A 22,280-nucleotide genomic window follows, 5' to 3' on the forward strand; every position below is an offset into this window, starting at 1 on the left:
ACCCGTGGAGTCCTATGCGCTCCTGAGAAAAAGACATCCAGCAGATGTCACTGGATACCACCTCCCCAGCCTTACACCACCTCAGACCTCAGACCCTTTCCTGCCTTGTAGCTCAACTACATCACTGAAGCAAAAAAAAAAAAAAAACAGAAAAAATGAATTGTCTCTACTGTCTTCTCATAGAAGACAATAGAATATGTGAAGACCTGAGAATCTTTTATATCATTTCAGATTTAGAAGTTACCATAGAGATGATCTATCAGAGGCACTGATGGTAATTTGGGCAGGACAAGTCTTTGTTCGGACATCTGAGCCCACTACATTCAATGCCTGAAGCCCCTACCCCATGCTTTGTGACAGTCACAAGCACCTCTCCATATTGACAAACGTTCCCTAGGGGTAGACAAACGGACCCTGGTTGTGGTCGACAACCACTGGATAAAGGCACAGAAAGGTTCATCAGTTTCCCCAAGACCTGGGGATAGCCAACTTAACGATTTTTATAACCCCACTTATTTATAAAAATGATTTGAATGTGTTGAATGGCTTGTTTTGATTTGGGAATGATTCTTCTCACCTCCATTTTACACATGAGGAAATGTGTCACGCGGTTAGAAAGTAGAGGAGATCAGAACTGGCGTGTTGAGCACAAGTCCCACCATGTTACCCCCTCTGCCACTCAATAAAGACTGCTGGGCATTGGGCGACCATGGGTCCCTGATGCTGCCCTGACACTCTAAGTCTGATAGATGTCATTGCCCCTACAGGTGCTGCAAGGAGCAGCCACATGTTTCTACGCTTTCATTGGTTTTGACATCATCGCCACCACCGGAGAGGAGGCCAAAAATCCCAACACGTCCATCCCCTATGCTATCACCGCCTCCCTGGTCATCTGCCTGACAGCATATGTATCTGTAAGTGCCAGATGCTTTCAAGACCCTCCTCCTGGCCTTTTCATGTTTGACCTTAGCATATGTCTCTGGGACTGGGGTCCCTTCTGTCAGGAAACGATCCTTTCCTTGTGCCCTTAGCATTTGTATGCTTGTGTCCATGCTCCGTATAGCCTCACCTACTGCTGACAGGATGAAAATCAGGACTCCAAACTGGAGATGGGAGAAGCCCCCGGGCCCTCTCTTCGGCCACGGGCTCTGATTCTCTGTCCCCGACTGCCCCACATCAGGGCTCTTGTTATCCACTGCTGCCCAGGACGGTGTGCCGGGAGTGGGCTGCCGTCCAAGGAGCTCAGATCATAGGCTGGCAGTAACGGGTGGGTGTGCGAGCAGAAGCATTGTGGGCCTCTGTGCACCCTCCTCAATGCCCTTCTGTCTTCTGGGAGCTTCCCAGCAATGGAGATGCGAGACTCCCCCAGAGTCCAGAGAGAGAGAGAGAACATCGTCCTCTGGAGACACTCTTCCCCTTAAATCCCAGAGAGAAGTGCAATTTCTTTTTGCTGTTGCTTCTTTTTACTAGAGCTTAAGCTCTCCCCTTAGGGTTTCCCTGTCAAGCAGGGTCCTCGGAATGAAGCCTTCCACTTCGTGTCCTCAGGATCACTCCCTGAGATGCCCCTCACACTTTTGATGTGTCATCTCTCAGCTCCCACCCTAGGATTTTTATCACAGATAGTTCAGCCACATCCAAGATCCCCCACCTCAGCCCTGGCAATGGAGAGAACCAGCTGACAAGCCAACAGGTGCGTGGTTACCCGAATACTCCCAGGCCCTGAGGGGCCCACTCACTTCAGTCACCACAATTAGCAGTCAGCATCTGGGATACGCCTTGTAAGCCCTGCGGCTCCTGCTGACATAGCTGGCAAAATGCACCTCTTTGCCCTTTCCCAGGAAAAGGAAAATTTTAGCAACCAACTAAAGAAGCCATTGATCATTAAAGCAAGCTGCAAAACAGGATTGTCCTGGAAACCAAAGTAAAACACAAGAGCAGCTTTGGATGTGGTGCATAGAAATTCAGTTGCCCACCCAAACGTTCATGGGTAGGCCCAACTTACCACTTCTCACTGTGCACACACATTACAAGTGGCTTCATCTTCTCTATATCCTGATTATCCCTGCAGACGATGTCCCTCGGGGAGAGGCAGAGCTATAGGGGGAGCAGCAGAGACACACTCGGCACTGCATGTCCCCTCATATTCCTTCCTCACACCTCCCCCTCCCCCGGATCAACCCTTGTAGCACACGCAATCAAGTTAATAACCATAGTTCCTCCCTTAGGATAGCACTTTGTAGACTACAGAGTACTTCCCTACATCTGCCAACTCTTTACCTATCCTCATCTAATGTGGTCAGGAGACCCAACACAAATTGCTGTGAGATCAACCCCACTCTCCTCCAGCTCACCCCACCCCACTTCCAAAAGGGACATTGAAAGTGGTGACATTGCTGGGAAATATTGGTTTCGAATGCAGGGGTCTTTGCCATGCTCAGAAGCTGTTTGGTCCTGTGCTGGTCAGCAGGCTGCCCACCGGGAGAGGAGCTGAACTGCTGGGCTGTGGTGGTCCACCCTGCTGTCCTGCCTAGCGGCCCATGGCTTCCCCGCAGGATCTCAGCTCCTGAGGAACAGGCAAAGAAGTGATCTAGGAGTGCACCACTCTCTCCCTTTCAGGCTCCAAATCCCTTCTCAATGCCTTTGCAGGTCAGGGGGAGCTGGACCATATGACTGCTGGCTCCATTGCCTGCAGCCAATTCTGAGGGGAGGGAGGAGACAAGTCCTGGTTAAGTGATCCCTGATTAAACAAAGCCTCGGTGGTCTTACAGCTTTAACTGGACTGGGTTCCACCCAGTGACGTAATTTATTTGCTGACATGCCTCACTCCGGGGACTGAGCCACAGAGAAGAAATGGAAACAGGAGTCCTCATCTGGGTCTCATCAGCTCGTTGGCTGTGGATCTCCTACACATCCGTCTTCGGAGTTTTGATTTCTGGTCTTTGGGGCGATGAGGAGTCCTTAATAAAGACTTTGTAGGACCATGGAAGTATAAAAGAAAGGAAAGTCATGTCCATGTTGGTAGGGTGCTCATAGTCACTGCCAGACCTGGCTCCTCCCACCTGGTGATGTCTGCCCTTTATTGCACTGTCAGTCTAGCTCTACTTTCACGCAGCTAAAATCCCTGCAGACTTAGTCCTCAGGTGTGGAATGCCCACTGAGAGGTATTAGAGATTGTCTGGCCTAGCCCACTAAATCCACATGGGGGGAGAAAAATACCGAGACCGAGAACTCCAGAGGCCAAGTGATTGGTCTAAAGTGAAGGTAAGTGCCAAGAAGCGGCAGATCCAAACTGCATGCAGGCCTCTGACCCCACGCCCTGGGCTCTTGCTCTCCTGCGGGACATTCCCTGATGCTGTCAGTGCCTGCCACCTCCAGCCACATTTTCTCTTGTTTTAACAGGTGAGCATGATCCTAACTCTGATGGTGCCATATTACGACATTGACACGGAATCCCCACTCATGGAGATGTTTGTGGCCCATGGGTTCTATGCTGCAAAATTTGTAGTGGCCATTGGATCAGTGGCAGGACTGACTGTCAGCTTGCTGGGCTCCCTCTTCCCAATGCCAAGGGTCATTTATGCCATGGCTGGCGATGGGCTCCTTTTCAGGTAAGGGTTATACTCTGTGGAACTGATTCTGTTCTGCCACACCTGCACACAGAGAATGTCACCTGCTGTCAGCCTGACTGCAATTTTGATGTCGATGCCTGTCACTTAAACTGTAGAATTTGTCATATATCCTGAGATAGATTTTGAGCTAAAAGAGGTTAGTCCCTGAAACAGCCCCTCAGTTTGACTCTGGGTACCTCCATCTAGCACAAACTGATCTGTTCCTCTAACCACCCCCTCTCCCGTTTGACATTGTATATTCCTTTGTAAAGATAAGTGGGTGCCAAACTGCAATACCAAGTAGCCTGCAGAATGAAGAACCCACCCTGGGGACATCTTAGGCCTGCCCTCAAACTGAGTCCTGGCACCCGGCCCTCTCCACACGGCCCCTCTGAAATTGAAAGAATTCGAAGTTATAATCAAAGAGGGAATAATAAATACCCTCTGAACAAGACCTAATAATAGTACCAACAAGAGGTACCCATTGAATATTTGTGTATCCCGGGTGCCTTGTACACAGTATCCTATTTAGTCATCACAATAACTCTATTCTGCAGATGAGTATTAAAAAAATACTTGCCCCAAATCCCTCAGTTTCTGAGTGGAGGGGCCAGTATTTGAACCCAGGATTGTCTGACTCCAAAGACCAGACTTTCAATCACACCAGTCTAGTAACAGTTCCAGACCCTTATCTTGACCGTGAGGTGGCCTGCCTATCTGGCCACAGTACAGAGAGGGTGTGTCCCCACCCAGTGGTTCTCGGTGCCCACCCTGTGAGGGCTTGCTGGGAAAACATTCTCCCAGTGCACAAAGGAAAAAGTAAACCCCGAAGAGCACAGAGCTCTCAGGGGTGCTGAGGGATCCAGCTCAGGGACTTTATCTCTGTCATCGTCTGACATCTGGTGCTCCAGCTCCTCAACCTACCCCTGAAGCCATCACCAGGTCCCAGTGGTGTCTGAGAAACTGGACAGATCAGGAAGAATCTGACTGTGGTGGAGATATGCCAACTTCACATACCCAAAAGGTTTTTCTGCTGTCAAAGAAAATAAAGAGGAAGGGAATTTAAGGGGAAAAAAGGGGAGGGATTTGGAGGGACAAATAGGAAGGACACAGGGACGAGAACTAAGGGGGGTGGAAATGGGAGAGAGGTGGGGAGCATGGGGCGGGGGGGCTGGGATGGGAGAAATAGGCAAAAAACTGTACTTGAAAAATAACTAAATAAAATTTTTAAAAAACAATAATAAAAAAAAGAAAATAAAGAGGAAAGATGCTGAGGCTCCAAGCACAGTTTATTGTCGTGTGGGCATCCTGAAAATAAGGGAGGGATGGAGGGAGGAAGGGAAGAGGAGGGAGCAGGAGAGGTCATGAAGAAAGAGCAGGAACCTACTAGAGGCCCACAGGAACTGCTAAGGAAGCAGCTGCCATTCAATTGCCCTTATTGATCTTCTCCAGTTGGTAACTGGCTGAATTTAGACTGCGTTAATTATTGTGCTATTTTACCAGCTCAATCTCTGTACTTTTGATGTAGAGCAGTGCTCCTCAAGCTTTGGAGTAAATCAGACTCTGGAGGTTTTTTAAAACACAGTTTGTTGAACCCCACTCCCAGAGAGTCTGATGGAGTAGCCCTCAGGTGAAAGCTGAAATTATGTATTTATCACAAGCTCCGAGGCAATGCCAGTGCTGCTGATGCACGGGCCACACTTGGGGTAACAAAGGTCTAGAGGACCCCAAGCAGGTGTATGACTTCTCCAGCCAGCACTTCTTCTCAGCAAAGCCTCGGTTTCCACTTAGGTTTCTGAAATACTCCCTAGATTCAATCAACCCTTTACATCACATAATTAAGAACTTTAATAAAAAAACTGTGTCTCAAAACCAAGGAATTAAAAATGAATTCTTTCTAAATTATATTCCAGGAACCAAATCCTGGGGTAGGAATGCCAGCTTTATTTAAAGCAGTGAACCCAGAAGTCAATTGGAGGGGTAAGGCTGGGAGGATTTAAACTGTGTTAGAGCTTAAATAAAGCCATCGCCATTGGCAGCCCACATTAACCCTGTGCTTCATTCACCCTCTAGGTTTCTGGCTCATGTGAGCTCCTACACAGAGACGCCTGTCGTGGCCTGCGTCGTGTCGGGGTTCCTGGCGGCCCTCCTCTCTCTATTAGTCAGCCTCAGAGACCTGATAGAGATGATGTCCATTGGCACACTTCTCGCCTACACCTTGGTCTCTGTCTGTGTCTTGCTCCTTCGATACCAACCAGAAAGTGACATTGATGGTTTTGTCAAGTTCTTGTCTGAGGAGCACACAAAGAAGAAGGAGGGCATCCTGGCTGACTGTGAGAAGGAAGTATGTTCTCCTGTGAGTGAAGGGGAAGAGTTTTCCGGCCCCGCTACCAACACATGTGGGGCCAAGAATTTACCATCATTGGGAGACAATGAGATGCTCATAGGGAAATCAGACAAGTCAACCTACAATGTCAACCACCCCAATTATGGCACTGTGGACATGACCACAGGCATAGAAGCTGATGAATCTGAAAATATTTATCTCATCAAGTTAAAAAAGCTGATCGGGCCCCGTTACTACACCATGAGGATCCGGTTGGGCCTTCCAGGCAAAATGGACCGGCCCACAGCAGCTACAGGGCACACGGTGACCATCTGCGTGCTCCTGCTCTTCATCCTCATGTTCATCTTCTGCTCCTTCATCATCTTTGGTTCCGACTACATCTCAGAGCAGAGCTGGTGGGCCATCCTTCTGGTCGTTCTAATGGTGCTGCTGATCAGTGCCCTGGTGTTTGTGATCCTGCAGCAGCCAGAGAACCCCAAGAAGCTGCCCTACATGGCCCCCTGCCTCCCTTTTGTGCCCGCCTTTGCCATGCTGGTGAACATCTATCTCATGCTAAAGCTCTCCACCATCACATGGATCCGGTTTGCCGTCTGGTGCTTTGTGGGTAAGCAACTTCTTTTGGAGCCTTGAGAGTTCCCTTTTAAGCCATTGAACAGGCTTATCCCAAAATTACCTTTTTTCTGGACCAGGCATCAGCATTCCAGGAGAAATCTGGCTGGTCCTATGGATCTATGGACCCTTGCTTTCTGCATTAGAGGCAAGAAAGCCAGCTGTACTCTTTCTGCTTATTATGGTCTTGATTGTTGGTTCTGAAGAATGATGCTGATCAATCTATCACTTCAGTGAATGTTAATACTGGACATTCTATCCTTCTTATGGATAAATAATAGCATAAAAATCCACTTTAAATAAATTCATATTTTAAAAAGGGGGAAATTAACATAGTAAGAGTGAGGGTGGGAAAAGTTGATTGATATTCTGTTATAAACTAAAAACTATGAAAAATGTATTTTACATTTGAAAAAATAAATTAAAATATTAACCACATCCTAACTTTTAATGAGCAAATTATAAATTAAGTGTGGATTTTTTGGCATCATTTTTTCCTGACAAAATTGCATTATGGCGCCATTTAACATTCCTCACTTCATACTGACTTTCATTAACTCTCAAGAGTTTTTCATTTTTTCCCAAGGCCCTTTCTTCATTCTTTGATATTCCAATCCAATGTTCCTTGGGAAGCACCCATCACACCATCGTTCTTCTTCTGCTGGTAACTGGACTTCAGCAGGTCCTCAGCTGTTCACAGCTTTGGGTGTGAATTAGTTGCTCTCTCTAAACTCACTTTCATTGCCTTCAAGAAGATCTATATCTTTCCCAAGATTTCTAATTTTTCTTTGTGACATATTTATATTATTTAATCGTATCTATTTTAACAATCACTGATGTTTATGAGATGGCTGGGGATTGGTGCTAGTGGTAACTTGCGAAGGATGTTTAAGTAAAGCCTATTTTAAAGTTCTTCAGTTACTATTTTTATGTTTGTTATATAACTTGATAACCATAGGGTCTCTAGTAACAAATACTTAGCTAAGGAGGATCCTTGGGTGCTTTGAGGAACAGGAAAATAATAGAATAAGTAACCCCTGCCTTAATGAGAAGCAAAACAAATATGCATGAATCAACTAGCTTGGGCAAGACAGCATAGAGTCGTATCGATTAGTAAACCATCCACTCTTCAAGGTCAGAGATATGGTGTTCAATATCGTGTCCTCTGTGCCTGGAACATATAGTACTATGTGCCTAATAAATATGTCTCCATGATTATAAGCACTATTCAGATGAGAAACGAAGGAACTTCCGGTCATAACCGCCGGAAAGGACTTTGAGGAGGTAGAATTTGAACAGGGCCTATAAGGTAAGGTTTAGACAGAGGGAAGTGGGTAAAAACCTAGTATTCGAAGGAACGAGCCAGTGTCCTCCAGCAGATTCCTCACCTCTGACAGCCATTCTGTGCCTCCCTATGAGCATTTTGTTTCCATTGTTCACTATTCTAGGTCTCATCCCTTGTTAGACATGAGGGGTATTTCTCCAGAGGACACCTCCACTTACTCATCAAGGTTTAACCATTTATATCATTTATTCACAATCTCTCTTCTCTGTTTAAACATGTTTCCACTGAACATGCAGCTAAGCAATAGAAAGATTCTATTATGGGTAGAGTGACTGAAGTGGGTACAAATACTTTAGTCATATATTTGTCAAATGAATGAAGGTACAGACACAAAGATACAGGGTTCACTAATTCATTACTAGACTGTTAAAGCTGGAAGAGCCTTCAATATCTAGGTTAGTGTTACCACAGGGTGGTGACCATTCTATCCGTAATATTTGGGCTGATTTTAGAGAGTATATGAATAAGCTTTATAAAATATTATGTATTTATTATACATGTTCAAAAGTATACTAGAAAAAATACACATAGTCACATAAACCTAGTGACTATTTTTAAATTTAAAAAGACAGTCAAATTAAGAAAAACATTAACCCTGGCACAGGTGCTATATTATTCACCGAAATAATTAGCACATACAGCACTTACCACGTATCAGCCTTTATTCTGAGGCTTTACTTGTATTAACTTATTTAATCCTCAGAACAATCTTTATTTTACAGATGAGGAACCTGAGGTATTTAACTGAGATCACATCGCCAGGATATAGCAGAGCCAAAATCAGAACTCAGGCGTATGGGCCCAGAGTCCATGGTCATGGCCACTGCACTAGAATGCGCTACACAAATAACTACAGTTTGAGAAACACTAACACAGTGCCCCACCCCCCCCACTTCTCTCTCTCCCAATTTCACAGATGAGTAAACTGAACCTCCAAGAGGTTAAATTTCATGCTCAATGTCAACAGGAATAACAGGAAGTTATTCAAGAGCTATTGCTACAACCGGTATCTCCAAGCTCAGATCTGGGGCTCCTACCTCCCTACCAGGTTGCCTCTGAGCAGACCTTTTTATTTGATCAGATTGTTTGATATGTAGCTTGTGTGGATTAACATGCAACATCAGGGCTGGCTTCATAGGCACATGACCTCTGCCATCACACAGGACCCCGCTTTCACCTGAAGACCCTGTCGCTGCCTCCTCGAATTCTTCACAAGAGGCTCCATGGTTGCATTTTGCACTGGGACCCACAACTTAAGCAGCTGGTCCTAGATAATATCTATGGTTTATGGGATACCAAAGACATTTTGCAAAAGTGGTGAAGTGGCGGGGACCATTGCCTTTGAGTTCAGACCGCAAGTTCAGATGACAGCTCTGCCACCTCTGTGTCTCGTAACCTTGGGTAGTTCACTTAACTCCTTTGCGCCTCTGTGTACAATTTACTCATCCATAAAAATGTAGATAATTTGCCAGCCTTGATCTGGTTTGGGGCTTAGAGAAGAAAATATTGGGGAAAGCAGTGAGAACTATTTCTATCCTGCCTTTCTTTTAAAAAATCTAAAATGATTCATTGTCCCCCAGACTAGCTATCGCATGCCAAAGTACAGCGTGAACCTGTTCTGACTCAGGCTGCCCTCCCAGTTAGCAGGCAGGAGAAAACTCCCAGAGAGCCTTTTATAATCTTGCTGATAGCACAAGCTTCAGGTTTGTTCCAGAAACTGATACTCCCTGCGGTGGGAGGAGGCCACCCTGCAGCCTGGGGCTGGCCAGACGGAGGGCCCAGGAGCCCACAGTTCAACAAGCACCCACCTGCAAGCTACTAACTGCTTTGGTATCGTGATGTTCAATGGCTGATGTACAAGTCTCTTCTGCCTAGAACAAAGATAGATGCACCCCAGAATCACCGGAGTTATTTCTAAAACTCTCTATCTCCAGGATCTCCACCACAGAGATCTTCGGACTGTTGATCTGCTGTGGCCAATACCGGGTATTTCTTTAAGCTCCCTCAGGTCATCATGATGTGTAGCTATGTTTAAAATGATCTAGAACAGTGGATCTCAAAGTGTGCTCCCAGACTAGCAACATCAGCAGCACCTGGGAACTAGTTAGAAGTGCAATTTGGGGCCCTATCGCTACCAAAACAGAATCTCCAAGGGCAGTTTAGCTCTTAACAAGCGGCTCCGGTGCAGGCTCACATTTGAGAGCCACTCATCTGGAGCGAAGAATAAGAAGATATCAACAAGCAAGATGGATAATTTAATTACAAACCCCCGTATTTTTCAAAACTAGTTTTTCCATAAAATGTATAAACTATATCCATCCCACAACCCCAAATTGGCTTATAAAACCTTTAATGATCTTATAGAATAAACATCCTACCTCTAAACTGCTGAGTCTCCAAAATGTCAGATTTTTTCCTCTTAATCTCTATTCATAGTATAGCTTTCCTGGGGAGAACAGTAGAGATATTTTTAAATGGAACTTCTTATGAAACATCAGGTACTTTTTTAAAAAAGATTTATATGGTTAGGCTGAGTCATGACTTGATAATCTTCTTGGATACATTTTTTACGCAACCCTCTCTAAATGAATCTTAATTACAGCGTTTTGCCACAATGTTTTGCTAAGCTTTGACCTTCAGAAGACACGACTCGTAGAATGAAATGAGGTACAAGTCCCAACAAGATTGCCCAGCACCTGATTCTTTTCCTCCAGAAAAGAGAAGTAATTCAATAACAAATGTTTAATAATCCCAACAAAATGAGCACAGAGGGGCCTTCATTCTCTTTTTCTCTTAGCTGATGCAGTTTTTTGAAGAACTCCTCAAGGAGTTTGGCAGAGTCTCAGGGGATAGGAGAGCAGGAGGGACCGGCGAGAACACTGTGATGGGATTTCCACGAGCCTCTCTCAGGCCCGCTGTTCCCTATGGGCCATCAGTATGAATCCATGATTCATTAGGCGAGTTTGTGAGCCCCCTTAACCTGGGGTCTGCCAAGTTTTCATCTGAAATGTTTTCAGTCCATCTGAGAAAAACCAATTCTTGTCTGTAGATTTAGAGACCAGATAGGACTTGCAATTTGGGCAATGGAGCCCATATATCTTGTACTAAAACATAAATATTCTGAAGAGAAGACACCACTTATGGTCTTTGAGCTATCATCTGAAATCTTATTGGAAATTGACCAAAGTAGCCATTGTGATGAGGAGAAGAAGAGGAAAAGATGGAGACCATGAACTTGAACTCGAGAGGGCACCAAGATAAACAAATTCCTGGTGGGATGTCCCATAAATAAGTTTGAAGTTCTCCTGTAGAGAAAACCACTGCACTTTCAACATCAGAAGAGCAAGAAAAATCATGAAGGCCAGGCTGTGGATGGCATCAGGGCCAGTGGGCTTCCAAGGAGGGAGGGTGGAGGTGAATCCTGCAAGGGTCAAGGCTGCCTGCTGGCAGAGGTGCTCTGCAGGACAGGGAGACACACGGGGAAGAAGTGCCAGGGAGATGCCAAGGCTCTGCATACAGGGCAGCCGAGGACGAAGGGAGAGAGAGGAACATCACAGAGAGGGGGACACTGTAGTGGGATGTGCAGTGCACCCGGAACACACTCAGAGCCATGAAAGAGTGGGTATGGGGCTTCTTTCCCGTGTGTGTGTGTGTGTGTGTGTGTGTGTGTGTGTGTGTGTGTAGAGAGAACGAGAGAGATTCATTCACATTGCTGCCTGTGGTTTTAGTTTGCTCACTCTCCTTGCCATCCAGCCTTGCACTGTGGTGATACACCACAGGGTATTTATCCATTCCAGTGTCCATGGACACTGAGCTCATTTTCAGTCTGGGGCTGTTAGGAACAGAACCTCCATGAACCTTCCTGTAGGTACATTTGGTGACCACACAGACACATTTCTCTCAGGTTTCTGTTGAGTTAGAGGTGGATTGCTGACTTGGAGTATTGGGTTTTTTAATACTCTTTGCCAAGATGCATTCTGTCTCATGCCCATTATCCCCCTCAAATAAAATAAGGGCTTCCAGCTCCATTTTGCCAATGGGAAACCGAGACACAAAGTAATGTGGCTTTATGTTAGATTAGTTGCAGGGCCAGGGAGAGAACCTTTCCATCCTGAACCTGCTCTTTCTGGCCACTCCATATTAAACAAACCTTATTGTTATTACAGTCAACAGGACTTGCAGAGGTATTGTTAAAAATAATCAGCAGTGGGAGTTAGTGGGCATCTCGCTGGATGGGAGGACACCTCATCAGCATCCAGTCTTCATTTCTGCGTTGGCAAGCGCTGTTTTGGAAAGTCCATCCCAGAGCGGCAAAAATAAAAAAGCCTTGGTTATCTGCAGCTGGCAGAGCTTCCTGCTGGAAAGTGCTCCCCAGGAAGAGGCAGCTCCGCCCAGCCTGAGGTTGGCTGGCCCGCCTCCTGTGCCCCAAGCTTGGAACTACATGCAGAGGACAGGAAGCTCCTGAGGGGCTCCGGGGATCAAGGGCCTGCCCCCCAACCTGAGTTTGTGCCTGCAGAAGTGGAAATCTGCTGTTATCATCTAGTTCCAGGTCACCAGGTCTCTTTTCAGAGTTAAGTTTTTGTTCTAGGTTTTCTCCCATATGATCCAGAGGACCCCTCCCTCCTCCCACCCCTCTCACTTGTAGGTTTGGGGTCATTTCCTTAATTGTCACAGAGCAGATCAACACAAGTAGAGCAAGCAGCTGTATTGCCAGCTCATGCTGAGGCGCCCCAGCATCTGAAGGCTTGGCATCTCTAAATCTTCCCAAGGCATTTAGGTGGGATAGGAAGAGCCCTCCCTTTAGACTCAAGAGGTGTGGGTTTCAGTGCCATTTCAATCACTACAGTTCTTAGCTTTTCTGGGCTGATGGATGAGAAAGTGCTTTTTTTAAAAGGGCTTTATGATCACAAAGTGCTCTACTACATAAAGAAAGCTCATTCATTCAATGGCTGAAGGCAGGACTCTCCATCTTGTCTCGCCCGAATTTCTCATGGGCACATTTTTGCACCAGGCAACTCTGTCTGGAAAAGAAGCCAAAGCCTTCCTTTAAATATTTTCCTTTGTTACCAACAGCCTTTCACAGGACTCAGGGCCATTGCCTTTGACCAGGGCTGGCATTCAGCCCACGTGCCCCAAAACAGCATGTTTGTTGTAAAAATATTGAACTACCTCTGCTGCTAACTAGCATCTGCCTGGAGTGCCCCCTCCCACCAGGATTTATCAACTGAAAAAATGACTCGGGCCCAGCAAGGGAGCCCCTAGGGCCCTTCCTTGTGCGTGTGTGTGTGTGTGCATGTGCCACAGCACAAAATTTGATCCCCTTCTATTTTCAAGATCACACCTGCCTTTCATTTATTACAGATATAAAGTATATAACTACAAAGCAACAGATCAAAGATCTCAAGAAACAGAATTACGTATGCAAATAGAGAAATAATATTTTTTCTCAATTAGCCGTCTTACTCTCGAGGCTTCGTTCCAGATGACTTCTGGCTTATGCCCAAACCAAGTCCGCTCTCAGAAATAAAACTTTGCCAGCTTCAAGGGTTTACAAAGCAAATATGTACAACCTAAATAACAGTGTGCAAAACTATGTGAAGCAATGAGAGCATTGTCAAAGTAAGCATACAGCCTCGCAAGGTGAAGGGATTCCCCCTTCTGTGCATAACCATTCAGGGAAATTTTAATACTAGCAGATATCAGATGATGTTAAGGAATTACTAGTTTTTAAATGTATAATGATACTGAATTTTTAAAAAGGAATCCATTTCAGAAATACGTACATAGATGGAAGGAATTTATTTCAAAATGACTTAAAGAGAAGGAGGCAGAGGAGTGGATGTCAGGGGAGGTTACTATGTGTACGTGGGGTTCTTTACACTATTCTCTCCGCTTGAGTGTGTGCGTGTGTGTACACATACACACATATATGAAATTCTTCAAAATAAAAAGTTAACCAAATTTCCTTCAACCAGTCTGTTCCTGATAGCCACCCCTGGTAGACAGGAGAGATAACAGATAGAAGCACCCTGATTAGATGCAGAGACCCGGAAGGAGTCACAGTCTGACCACGAACCGCGTGGCTGCGGACAACGCTTCGTTTTGTCCTGTGCCCAGTTTCCTGTCTGTGAAATGCACACGATCCTAGCCTTAGACACACACACTCCCAAACGGGCCAGGAGGGGTCTAAACAAGGTAACATTCCTCTAACAGTTTGAGCTCCCTGAGATAAAGGAGCAACATAAATGCATCATTATAGAAACTCAGCACCCAGAGGTGTTGTGCAAAGTTCAATTTAGATGATTCAGGATTCCCAGAATTGCCACATATTTTTCAGAAACTACCTCGTGCTTAGTTTTCTCAGCCAAACAAAAGAAGAAGCAGAAATAAAGCACGCTGCTTCTACACCGAAGGCTGTTAGCAGCTCTGTTTACTCCTCCGACACAAAGCCCTTGTTTATGTGTGACAGATGGTAGTACATGTTTCTGTCTCATCTATCTATCTCTCTATCTATCTATCTATCTATCTATCTCTCTATCTATCTATCTAACTGTCTGTCTGTCTGTCTCTCTCTCCCCTTCCTCATTTCGTTTGCTCCCTTCTGTTTCTTTGTCCCCCTCCATTTTTTTTCTTCGAACCTTCTCTGCTTCCCACCACTGTTCCTGAACTGACTCCAGGCCTGCAAGAGCAGTAAAGGCAGATAGAAAGCCGAGACTGAGAAGAAAGCCGACTATTCCAGCAGGCTGCACACACACACACACACACACACTTCTTGGTTCACAGCACTCATATTTGAAATGTGTTTTTGAAGACAGAGTGACACACCTTTGAAACTGTAGGGGGCTCAGAGAAAACATTAAAGACCCATAAATATTTATGTGGCAGGTTTCCAGGGGTTGCTTTCCCAGAGTAACCACAGTCAACCCATTCTCTCACACACACATTCGTTCTGGGTTCAGCCACTCCCAAAAAACAAACATAAACGAAACCTCTTACTGAATATCTACTACAACAAATACAGTCTGTCAACCAGCCACGGGAGGGGAGGCATGAAGGACTGGACGTGTAAGAGCCTTTTCTAGGTCCATACAGAATGCTGGTTCTGCCTCTCCAGACCCAGGGGCATGATTTAGTCTTTCCCAGCCTCTGTGTCTTCTGTCAAATGAAGGTATTCAAATAAATGAATGATCCATAGACTCTGAATGTCTATGATTTTATGAGCAATCAGACCAACAATTTTAGAGAATTCCCATAAATATCAATCTACCTGCACTCCAATACCTATGGAAGGTGGGGGGTGGTCCATTGGAATAGATGTCAAACCAGTGCCTGAATGAGGTGAGGAGTGTCAGGGGAGTTAGTGTGGAAAGAAATAAAATGGCATTCAGTTCAGTAGGGAAATACATAAGGTCGGAGAAGGGGATCAGAGTGAAAAGAACGGATATAATAGATAACAAGTAGGAGGCAAGATTTGGCACCTGCTTGGATGTCTGGGGGGAAAATAGCAAAAAAAAAAAAAAAAAAGCAAACTTGAGCAAAGGAGGAATGTGCCTGCTAATTCCACTTTGTCTCCTGAAATGTATTCTCAGGTCTCAGAGGCATTCTCCTTTATTAAGAGATTTGATGCTTCATGCTACCCAAGGGTAGTTACTATCCCCCATGGCCACCCGCACCCCCAAGCAAAAAAAAGTAAAAATCCCTGCTCAGGAAAATAAAGTCAGGATTTGAGAAGTAATAGCTACATCTGCAAATGATTAACTAGAGGATTTATTACCAATTAGGACTATAAATCTCTGCTTACTTTGGCTGCTGAAAAGTTGATTTCACAGGGTTTGGGGGGTCATTTGAGACAAGTAAGAAGAAATCCAAGCTTAAATAGACACACTTCAAATGCAAAAGGGAGCGAAATTTCTCAAGCACCAGAGCAGAAAGCAGGCTTGACCTTGCTGTTCTAAGCAAAGAGCACAGCAGACACCTGCAGGGTTAGCAAAGTCAAAGGGACTAGTGCCACTTAGAAGAGGATGTCAGGGCCTGGAAGTTTACGTAACCAAGGGGTCCCCAACAGCCAGGCCACAACATGGCCAGAGTTAGCGGTGGAACACATGCATCAGGAGCTCTGTGCTCCTGATCTCAGAGGTTCTCAGACTTGGCTAACCAATGGAATCGCCTGTGGAGCTTTAAAACCCATACCTAGGCCTGCGTCGCACTGCAGACCAGTTAAATCAGATTCTCTAGGGGTGGTGCTTACTCTTGGGGTGGTGCTTAGATATCAGGGTAGTTCAGAAACTCCCCAGGTTACCCTCAGGTGCAGCCATGGTTGAAAACTACTGCTTAACTGGTATCATTCTCACATCCACCCCATGTGATAGGTACAACAACTCTTGTTTTACAAAAGAGAAAACTAAGGCCCAACGAGACTAAGTAAACTACACAGTTAATAGTGGTGGAGGCAGGATTTGAATCCACAGCTCTCACTCTTAATCATCCTGCCCTTATAGCCTCCCACTGCTATGGTTCTCAGTTTTCCAGATAGAAAATTGGGGCTTTCAAAGTATTTTATATATTATTTCAAAAAAACTGTAACAGCAGTGAAATGTTAATGTTACATATTAGCTAGGGAGACAAGTTTCTTTCCTTTGCTTGGAGTAATATCAGAACAAAGAGTTCCACTGGATAGTTCATGCTTATTAGGAATTCTCATTAATTCATTTGTTCTGGAAGTATTAAGTACCAGTTTTCTGCAGAGCCTAGAAAATAGAACCTCACTATGCAGGTAATCAATCATGAAACAGCTAAGGGCACTAACGATGGCATGGACTAGACACGGAAGAGAGTGGACAGCCCTGCGTGGCAGTAACACATTATGTGTTTGGTGAGTGAAACATGGCAAGGGAAATCGCAGGATAATATGTGCATGTTGCTAAGTGGCAAGATAAACGATGAAGGCTAACACAAGGTAAGAATGTTGGGAAGACACTGTTACTGATCCATAAATGCTTAACCCAAGGTAAAAGAAAATGCAGATTCCTGGCTGGCACCTACACCTCAGAATGTAGTGAGCTGGATGTCAGCAGGGGAGGTGGGGACTGGGGTGACCTAGAGAACCCATATCTTGTCTAACCTGTCAGCTAATTCTTACCTCCAGGCTTAAGTTACCAGATAGGAATGTGGATGCAGTGTCGTCAGACTTTCTGACGTTTTAGGGGAAGCTATAAATGTGGGTTGCTTAATGCAAGATAGCCCAATTTTTAAATGGCCTCTAATTTTGTCTCTTTCAAATATGGTGTAGACCAAAGAAAGCACATCTGCCACCAGCTCTGTTTGCCCCACTGAGAGGGATCTCCCTACTCGTCCTATGAGTCTCCAACCAGCTGCTTATTATTCACCTGTGCCTTTCCCCTCCTGCAGGTATGCTCATTTATTTTGGGTATGGCGTCTGGAACAGCACCTTGGAAATCAGCGCCCGAGAAGAGGCCCTGCACCAAAGCACGTACCAGCGCTATGATGTGGATGACCCCTTCTCGGTGGAGGAGGGTTTCTCCTACGCCACAGAGGGTGAGAGCCAGGAGAACTGGGGCGGGCCGGCAGAAGACAAAGGCTTCTATTACCAACAGATGTCAGATGTGAAGGAAAACACCCGGACAAGTAGCAAAGCGAAGAGCAAAAGCAAACACAAACAGAACTCGGAGGCCCTGATTGCAAATGATGAGTTAGATTACTCTCCAGAGTAGGAGTAAACACACAAGAAATATGTAGAAATGGTGGTGATTTATTTTCAGTAACTTTACCTGTGGGCTAGAAGGTGAAAACGTGTTTTGCCTCTCACTTCGAAAGTCCAGTCTTCCCCCAAATCAGTCCCCAATCATAGCCTGTCGTTTGCCACTTTTGCTCTTCAGGTCTGTCAGAGGGTTTAATCTGGGTCTCCTTACTGGTCCCCTTGTGGGGGAAAGAAAAAGAAAACCTAAACAAGAAGGTACAAGAAATTCTATCTTAGATGTAACCATCAGAGCTGATGGCAGCAAATGTTTCTTAGGCCTTTGCTTTGCTGGTTGAATCTTTTTGCTTCTTACTGATATTCCAAGAAGCAAGGAGAAAACTTCTCGGACCACACTGAGGCTGCAGCCCATGGTGGAGATGTGCCAAATCAGGTGGATGTGGGCACAGGCAGCATTCCAGCCCCTGAGACCACAGGGCAAAGCCCTGTGCTCAGCATGCAGGCTGACAGCTGCTCCCAGGCCAGGGTGGGCAGGTGGCCTTGGCACTTCCTCAGCAAGCAACATTTTGTCCTGAAGTCTCACAAAAACAAATCCATGAAAAAGATGCATGTTTCTCTTTATTCACCAATGTTCTCATAGGCTGCAAACTGTAACTTGAGGATCCAGCAAAGTTCAGGGACTTGGAGACCATTCTCCCTAAGGTTTCAGATTCACCAGAAAGCAGTCATGCAGACCCAGTCATGTGGTGAGAAGCACCATCAAAGTTCCACTAAATGCCCAGGAAAAAATGAAATAACCGTCTCTTGTAGTGAAGGCCAGAAGGGCATTGGCAGAAATTAACTCTCTGTCAAGCCTTCTCTTACACCAAGCTCTAAGCTCCTGCTGATATAATGGAAGGGGGCAAAGTTGGAGCATGATTTCATGGCGCTAATATGCCTTGAAGAAGGAGGCTGTTTGTTTTATAATCAGATAAAATCTTTACAAGGAGAAGTGACCCAGCCACTGAGATCACATTGCAAATTCTATTTCAGATTTCTAAAATTATAAATTCTGTAGTTTTTTGAGATATGCCCCCAGTTGATTGGTGGGCGCTACTCTGAAAACAGAAAGGTTGAAGCACAGCTTCTTAGGTAATTGCATTCCATGAGATCACATTTCACTTCTGAACCTTATTCTCCGGGGGTAGCTCACCTCCGGACATGAATTTTTCCTGCTATTTCCCAGAGCAGTTTCGCTGAAGCCCAGAGAAATATCTACCTGGTAGGCTCTAAATCTCGTCCATCAGAGAGGCTCCCAAAGGAATCTCTGAAACGAGCTAGATGAGACGATCTAGCACAGGAAAAAACTCATAATCTGTAAATTCTATTCTTTTGTGACAGGGATTTCAGTGCCGCATGGAGGAAGGTACACAAACCGGCAAAGGCACAAGTCAGGCCGAGCTAAAGTCTTTGGGAAAATTTCCTGAAAGGGGGCATAATACCAAATTCCTTATTCCCCTCTTCTGGGTCTAGCACTATGCCAAAAATTTTCCAGAATACATCAACAAATGTTTCAGTCTATTCTTTCTTAGAGGTTGAGGCTAGAGCCATCTTGGCATGCTGTAAGATTATGAACAGGGAGCAGAGGTTCGATCTCTCCCCTCAGCTCACCCTGACTGACAACATACCAAGTGCTGAGTGATGGGAATGTATAAAGAATGACATCTGCCCCTAGAGGCACGCGGTCCAGGGAATACGAGCAGCACCGGAGTCTGGAAATTGTAGATAAAACAGCCGAATGTGGCAGGTCCCGAGGTTGATGCACAGGCCTTCAACGTAGTATTTTTGAAAAGGTCAATTGAAACTACATTTTAATAAACTTTTAAAAAAATTGCATATCATACCCATAGCCAATATTATGTCATCTAAATTCAAATTACTACTATTTTCTAGATCTTTTTCATGCTTCTATATTAATTGTATACAACTCTGGTTTCTGAGATCATTTGTCATTTTAATGTAATGCTTGGCAGTGATGTACTTGTCTCTCTTCTAAACTTAACCATAAAGGTACAGCACCTGGCCTATGAACTATATCCTTGGGGATTAACTGTAAATGAGTTATCAGCATTTTTTGCAAGAATGAAGTTTTGAACTGGTTTTAGAACTCAACAAATCTTCCTAGTTTAAATATAATCTCTTAAATTTGAGATATATCCAGATAGATAGGGTGGACTGTATCTGTTAAAAATGTTCAAAGGAAAATATTAATGCAAAATAAGGAAATCTTAATGTGGGTGAAAGAGCTTCCTTTCACTAGAAAGGTTTAGGTATTGAAGTCTGGCAGCAGCTGTATGCAATTTCTGGAGCATGAGAAGAGAGAACACAAGCATTGGTGTAAATAACATTGCTATCGACTCCGTGAAGATGCCAGGAACCACTCTCATTTCAGGGATCACATCTCCCCCTCAGTAGCTCTATAATTTTTAAGCTTTGATCTCTTCATTTCTCTCAAATTGATTAATTATCTTTCTAGTAAACTTGTTTTTCTTTTTTAAACATTAGTCAATCTAATAGAAAAAGTTTTTTAAGGTAAATAGACATATTTTTCCTCGTTTCCTAGCCTTTGTGAAAGAGTCCCAGATTCCACCATGCAGTTTTTAAATATTGACAATCACTAGAATGACTTTATTAGTTTTTCCAACAATTTTCCTAAGACCACATTTGTGAACCCACATAAAAAGACCCCCTTGTAAATAATTCCCGCAGAAACTTAGCCCCCTTGAAAGGAGTCCAAGGAAAACCTGCATCTTCTTAAATTCTTATCTATAGCAAGAGCTCTTCCACTGAGTTTGTATCATGCAAATTTGTAGTTTGAAACTAATTATTTTATTTTTTTCATTGTTGTCATTTATTGGTACTCTTTCATTTCAAAAGGATCTGAGGTAGCTCTTGCAATACATGTAATACCCAAAATAATTAAGAGAGGAGCTGGGGGCAAATAAAAAGAATAAGACAAAGCTAGAACTGTGCTAAGTAATCAAGTGAAGAACCTTTTTAAAAAGATTTATTTATTTTTATAGAGAGAGGAAGGGAGGGAGAAAGAGAGGGAGAGAAACATTGATTGCCTCGTGCCCCCACCTGGCTCGAAACCCAGGCATATGCCCTGACCAAGAATTGAACCTGTAACCTTTCAGTTCACAGGCCGACACTCAATCCACTGAGCCATACCAGACAGGGCAGAACCTTGATATGCAATGCTAATTTCCAGTGAGGGGCAACTTGAAAGACAATATAATTGCTGGTAGTGACAGGAAGAAGTCCTCCTGTATGATATGAATAAATCTTCCCTCATAAGGACAGAGAATTGCAATAGCATAGATCACTGAAACCCACAGATAAGCTTCAGACCTGGATTTTACCAGGTACATGTGCCAGTCATATTTGGATGTTTCATAAATATCTGATGATTGAGCAAATGGCCAGATGGACGCATGGATGAATGAAAGGAAAATGAAATACATTTATTATGTGCTATGGCATAAGAAATAGGGGAAACAGAATATATAAATAAAGAACAATAGTGAAGATGACAGGTGAGATGAAGGAGTTATAATGTCCAATGGAAGTTCAGATATGAAAAAGACCTCCTTCCTTTGGAAAGACCATAGAGAATGCAGCCCTTGTGTTGGGGCTTATGGAATGGGCAGCATTTTGCCAGGTAGCAGTGGAAGAAAGGCTTGCAGAGTGGAAGATCAGCACGAGTAGGGTATAGACTGGCTGATGGTTGGCTCCCAACTAGTAAGTTGTACTGTGTCTCCTTCAAGGGAAAGCAAGAAGCTAGTTTGGCAAGAGCTCATGATTTATGCATGATTTGTGTATGAAACATAAGAAATCATGCTGAGAAGGCAGGTTAGGGCTCACCCACAGACAGACGTGAAAGTAGAACTGAGCTGGCTGACTCTGCTTGGGTGGGGAGGCATTGGGGAAATGATGAAAGTATGAATCAGGGAGATTTGAACTTTAAGAAGCTGAGGCAGTGACTCCCTCTGCCTATGTGTGGAGCTAACAAATCACATGCACAATCCAAGCTGATCTAACATATTAAAAGGAAAAAATATTCATACTTAAAGCATTAACCTAGGAGAAGTGTGGGCATCTAACATGTGGACAGATAACACAAAGTTATTTACAGCTACTATAAAATTCTCGACAATAAGTTTAAACAACCAAACCTAACAAGTTTTTATTTCTATCTTATCTATACAGTAAAACCTCAGCTCAAGATTTACTCAGCTTGAGTGCAAGGAGTTTGCGAACTGGCCTAAAAAACTAGAGGGTACTGACATTGCCTTTCCCACCAGGTTTTACCTGGGTCCAGAGACATCAGCGGAAGCCCATGGAGGGTCAGCCACAGGTTTACCTACCTTCTATCTCAGATTGGAATGTCATGTTGGGTGGAGAGGTCAGATATCAAGAAATGAGTCTGAAGTCAGAACTGAGGTCATCTCACTGAGTCTAGGCAGCAGATAATGGTTCACTCTTGGATTTAAGCCTTCAGGTTAGTGAGCAATCCACAGATGGCCTTAATTTCTTACAAGTGCAGGGAAGGAGGTGCAAGGAAACTCATACCCCAAAGTTGGCCCCTAGGGCTGCATGACAGCACTCTATCTTCAT

General features: G+C 44.5%; 1 protein-coding gene across 1 annotated transcript in view; it reads left to right on the forward strand.

Moving 5' to 3' along the window:
- The window catches only part of SLC7A14 (solute carrier family 7 member 14), a 50,911-nt gene extending 33,038 nt beyond the window's left edge, over positions 1–17,873 (forward strand). Inside the window, exons 4-7 of the mRNA XM_037137497.2 lie at positions 768–914; positions 3,400–3,608; positions 5,682–6,559; positions 17,318–17,873. Of these exons, the coding sequence (XP_036993392.2) occupies positions 768–914; positions 3,400–3,608; positions 5,682–6,559; positions 17,318–17,640 (1,557 nt within the window). The 3' untranslated portion in view covers positions 17,641–17,873. The remainder of the gene's footprint in view (positions 1–767; positions 915–3,399; positions 3,609–5,681; positions 6,560–17,317) is intronic.
- The last annotated feature ends 4,407 nt before the right edge of the window (positions 17,874–22,280 follow it).

The sequence above is a fragment of the Artibeus jamaicensis genome, unplaced genomic scaffold (genome assembly GCF_021234435.1).
Source record: "Artibeus jamaicensis isolate MK-2021 breed Jamaican fruit bat unplaced genomic scaffold, CSHL_Jam_final scaffold_474, whole genome shotgun sequence".
NCBI lineage: Eukaryota > Metazoa > Chordata > Mammalia > Chiroptera > Phyllostomidae > Artibeus > Artibeus jamaicensis.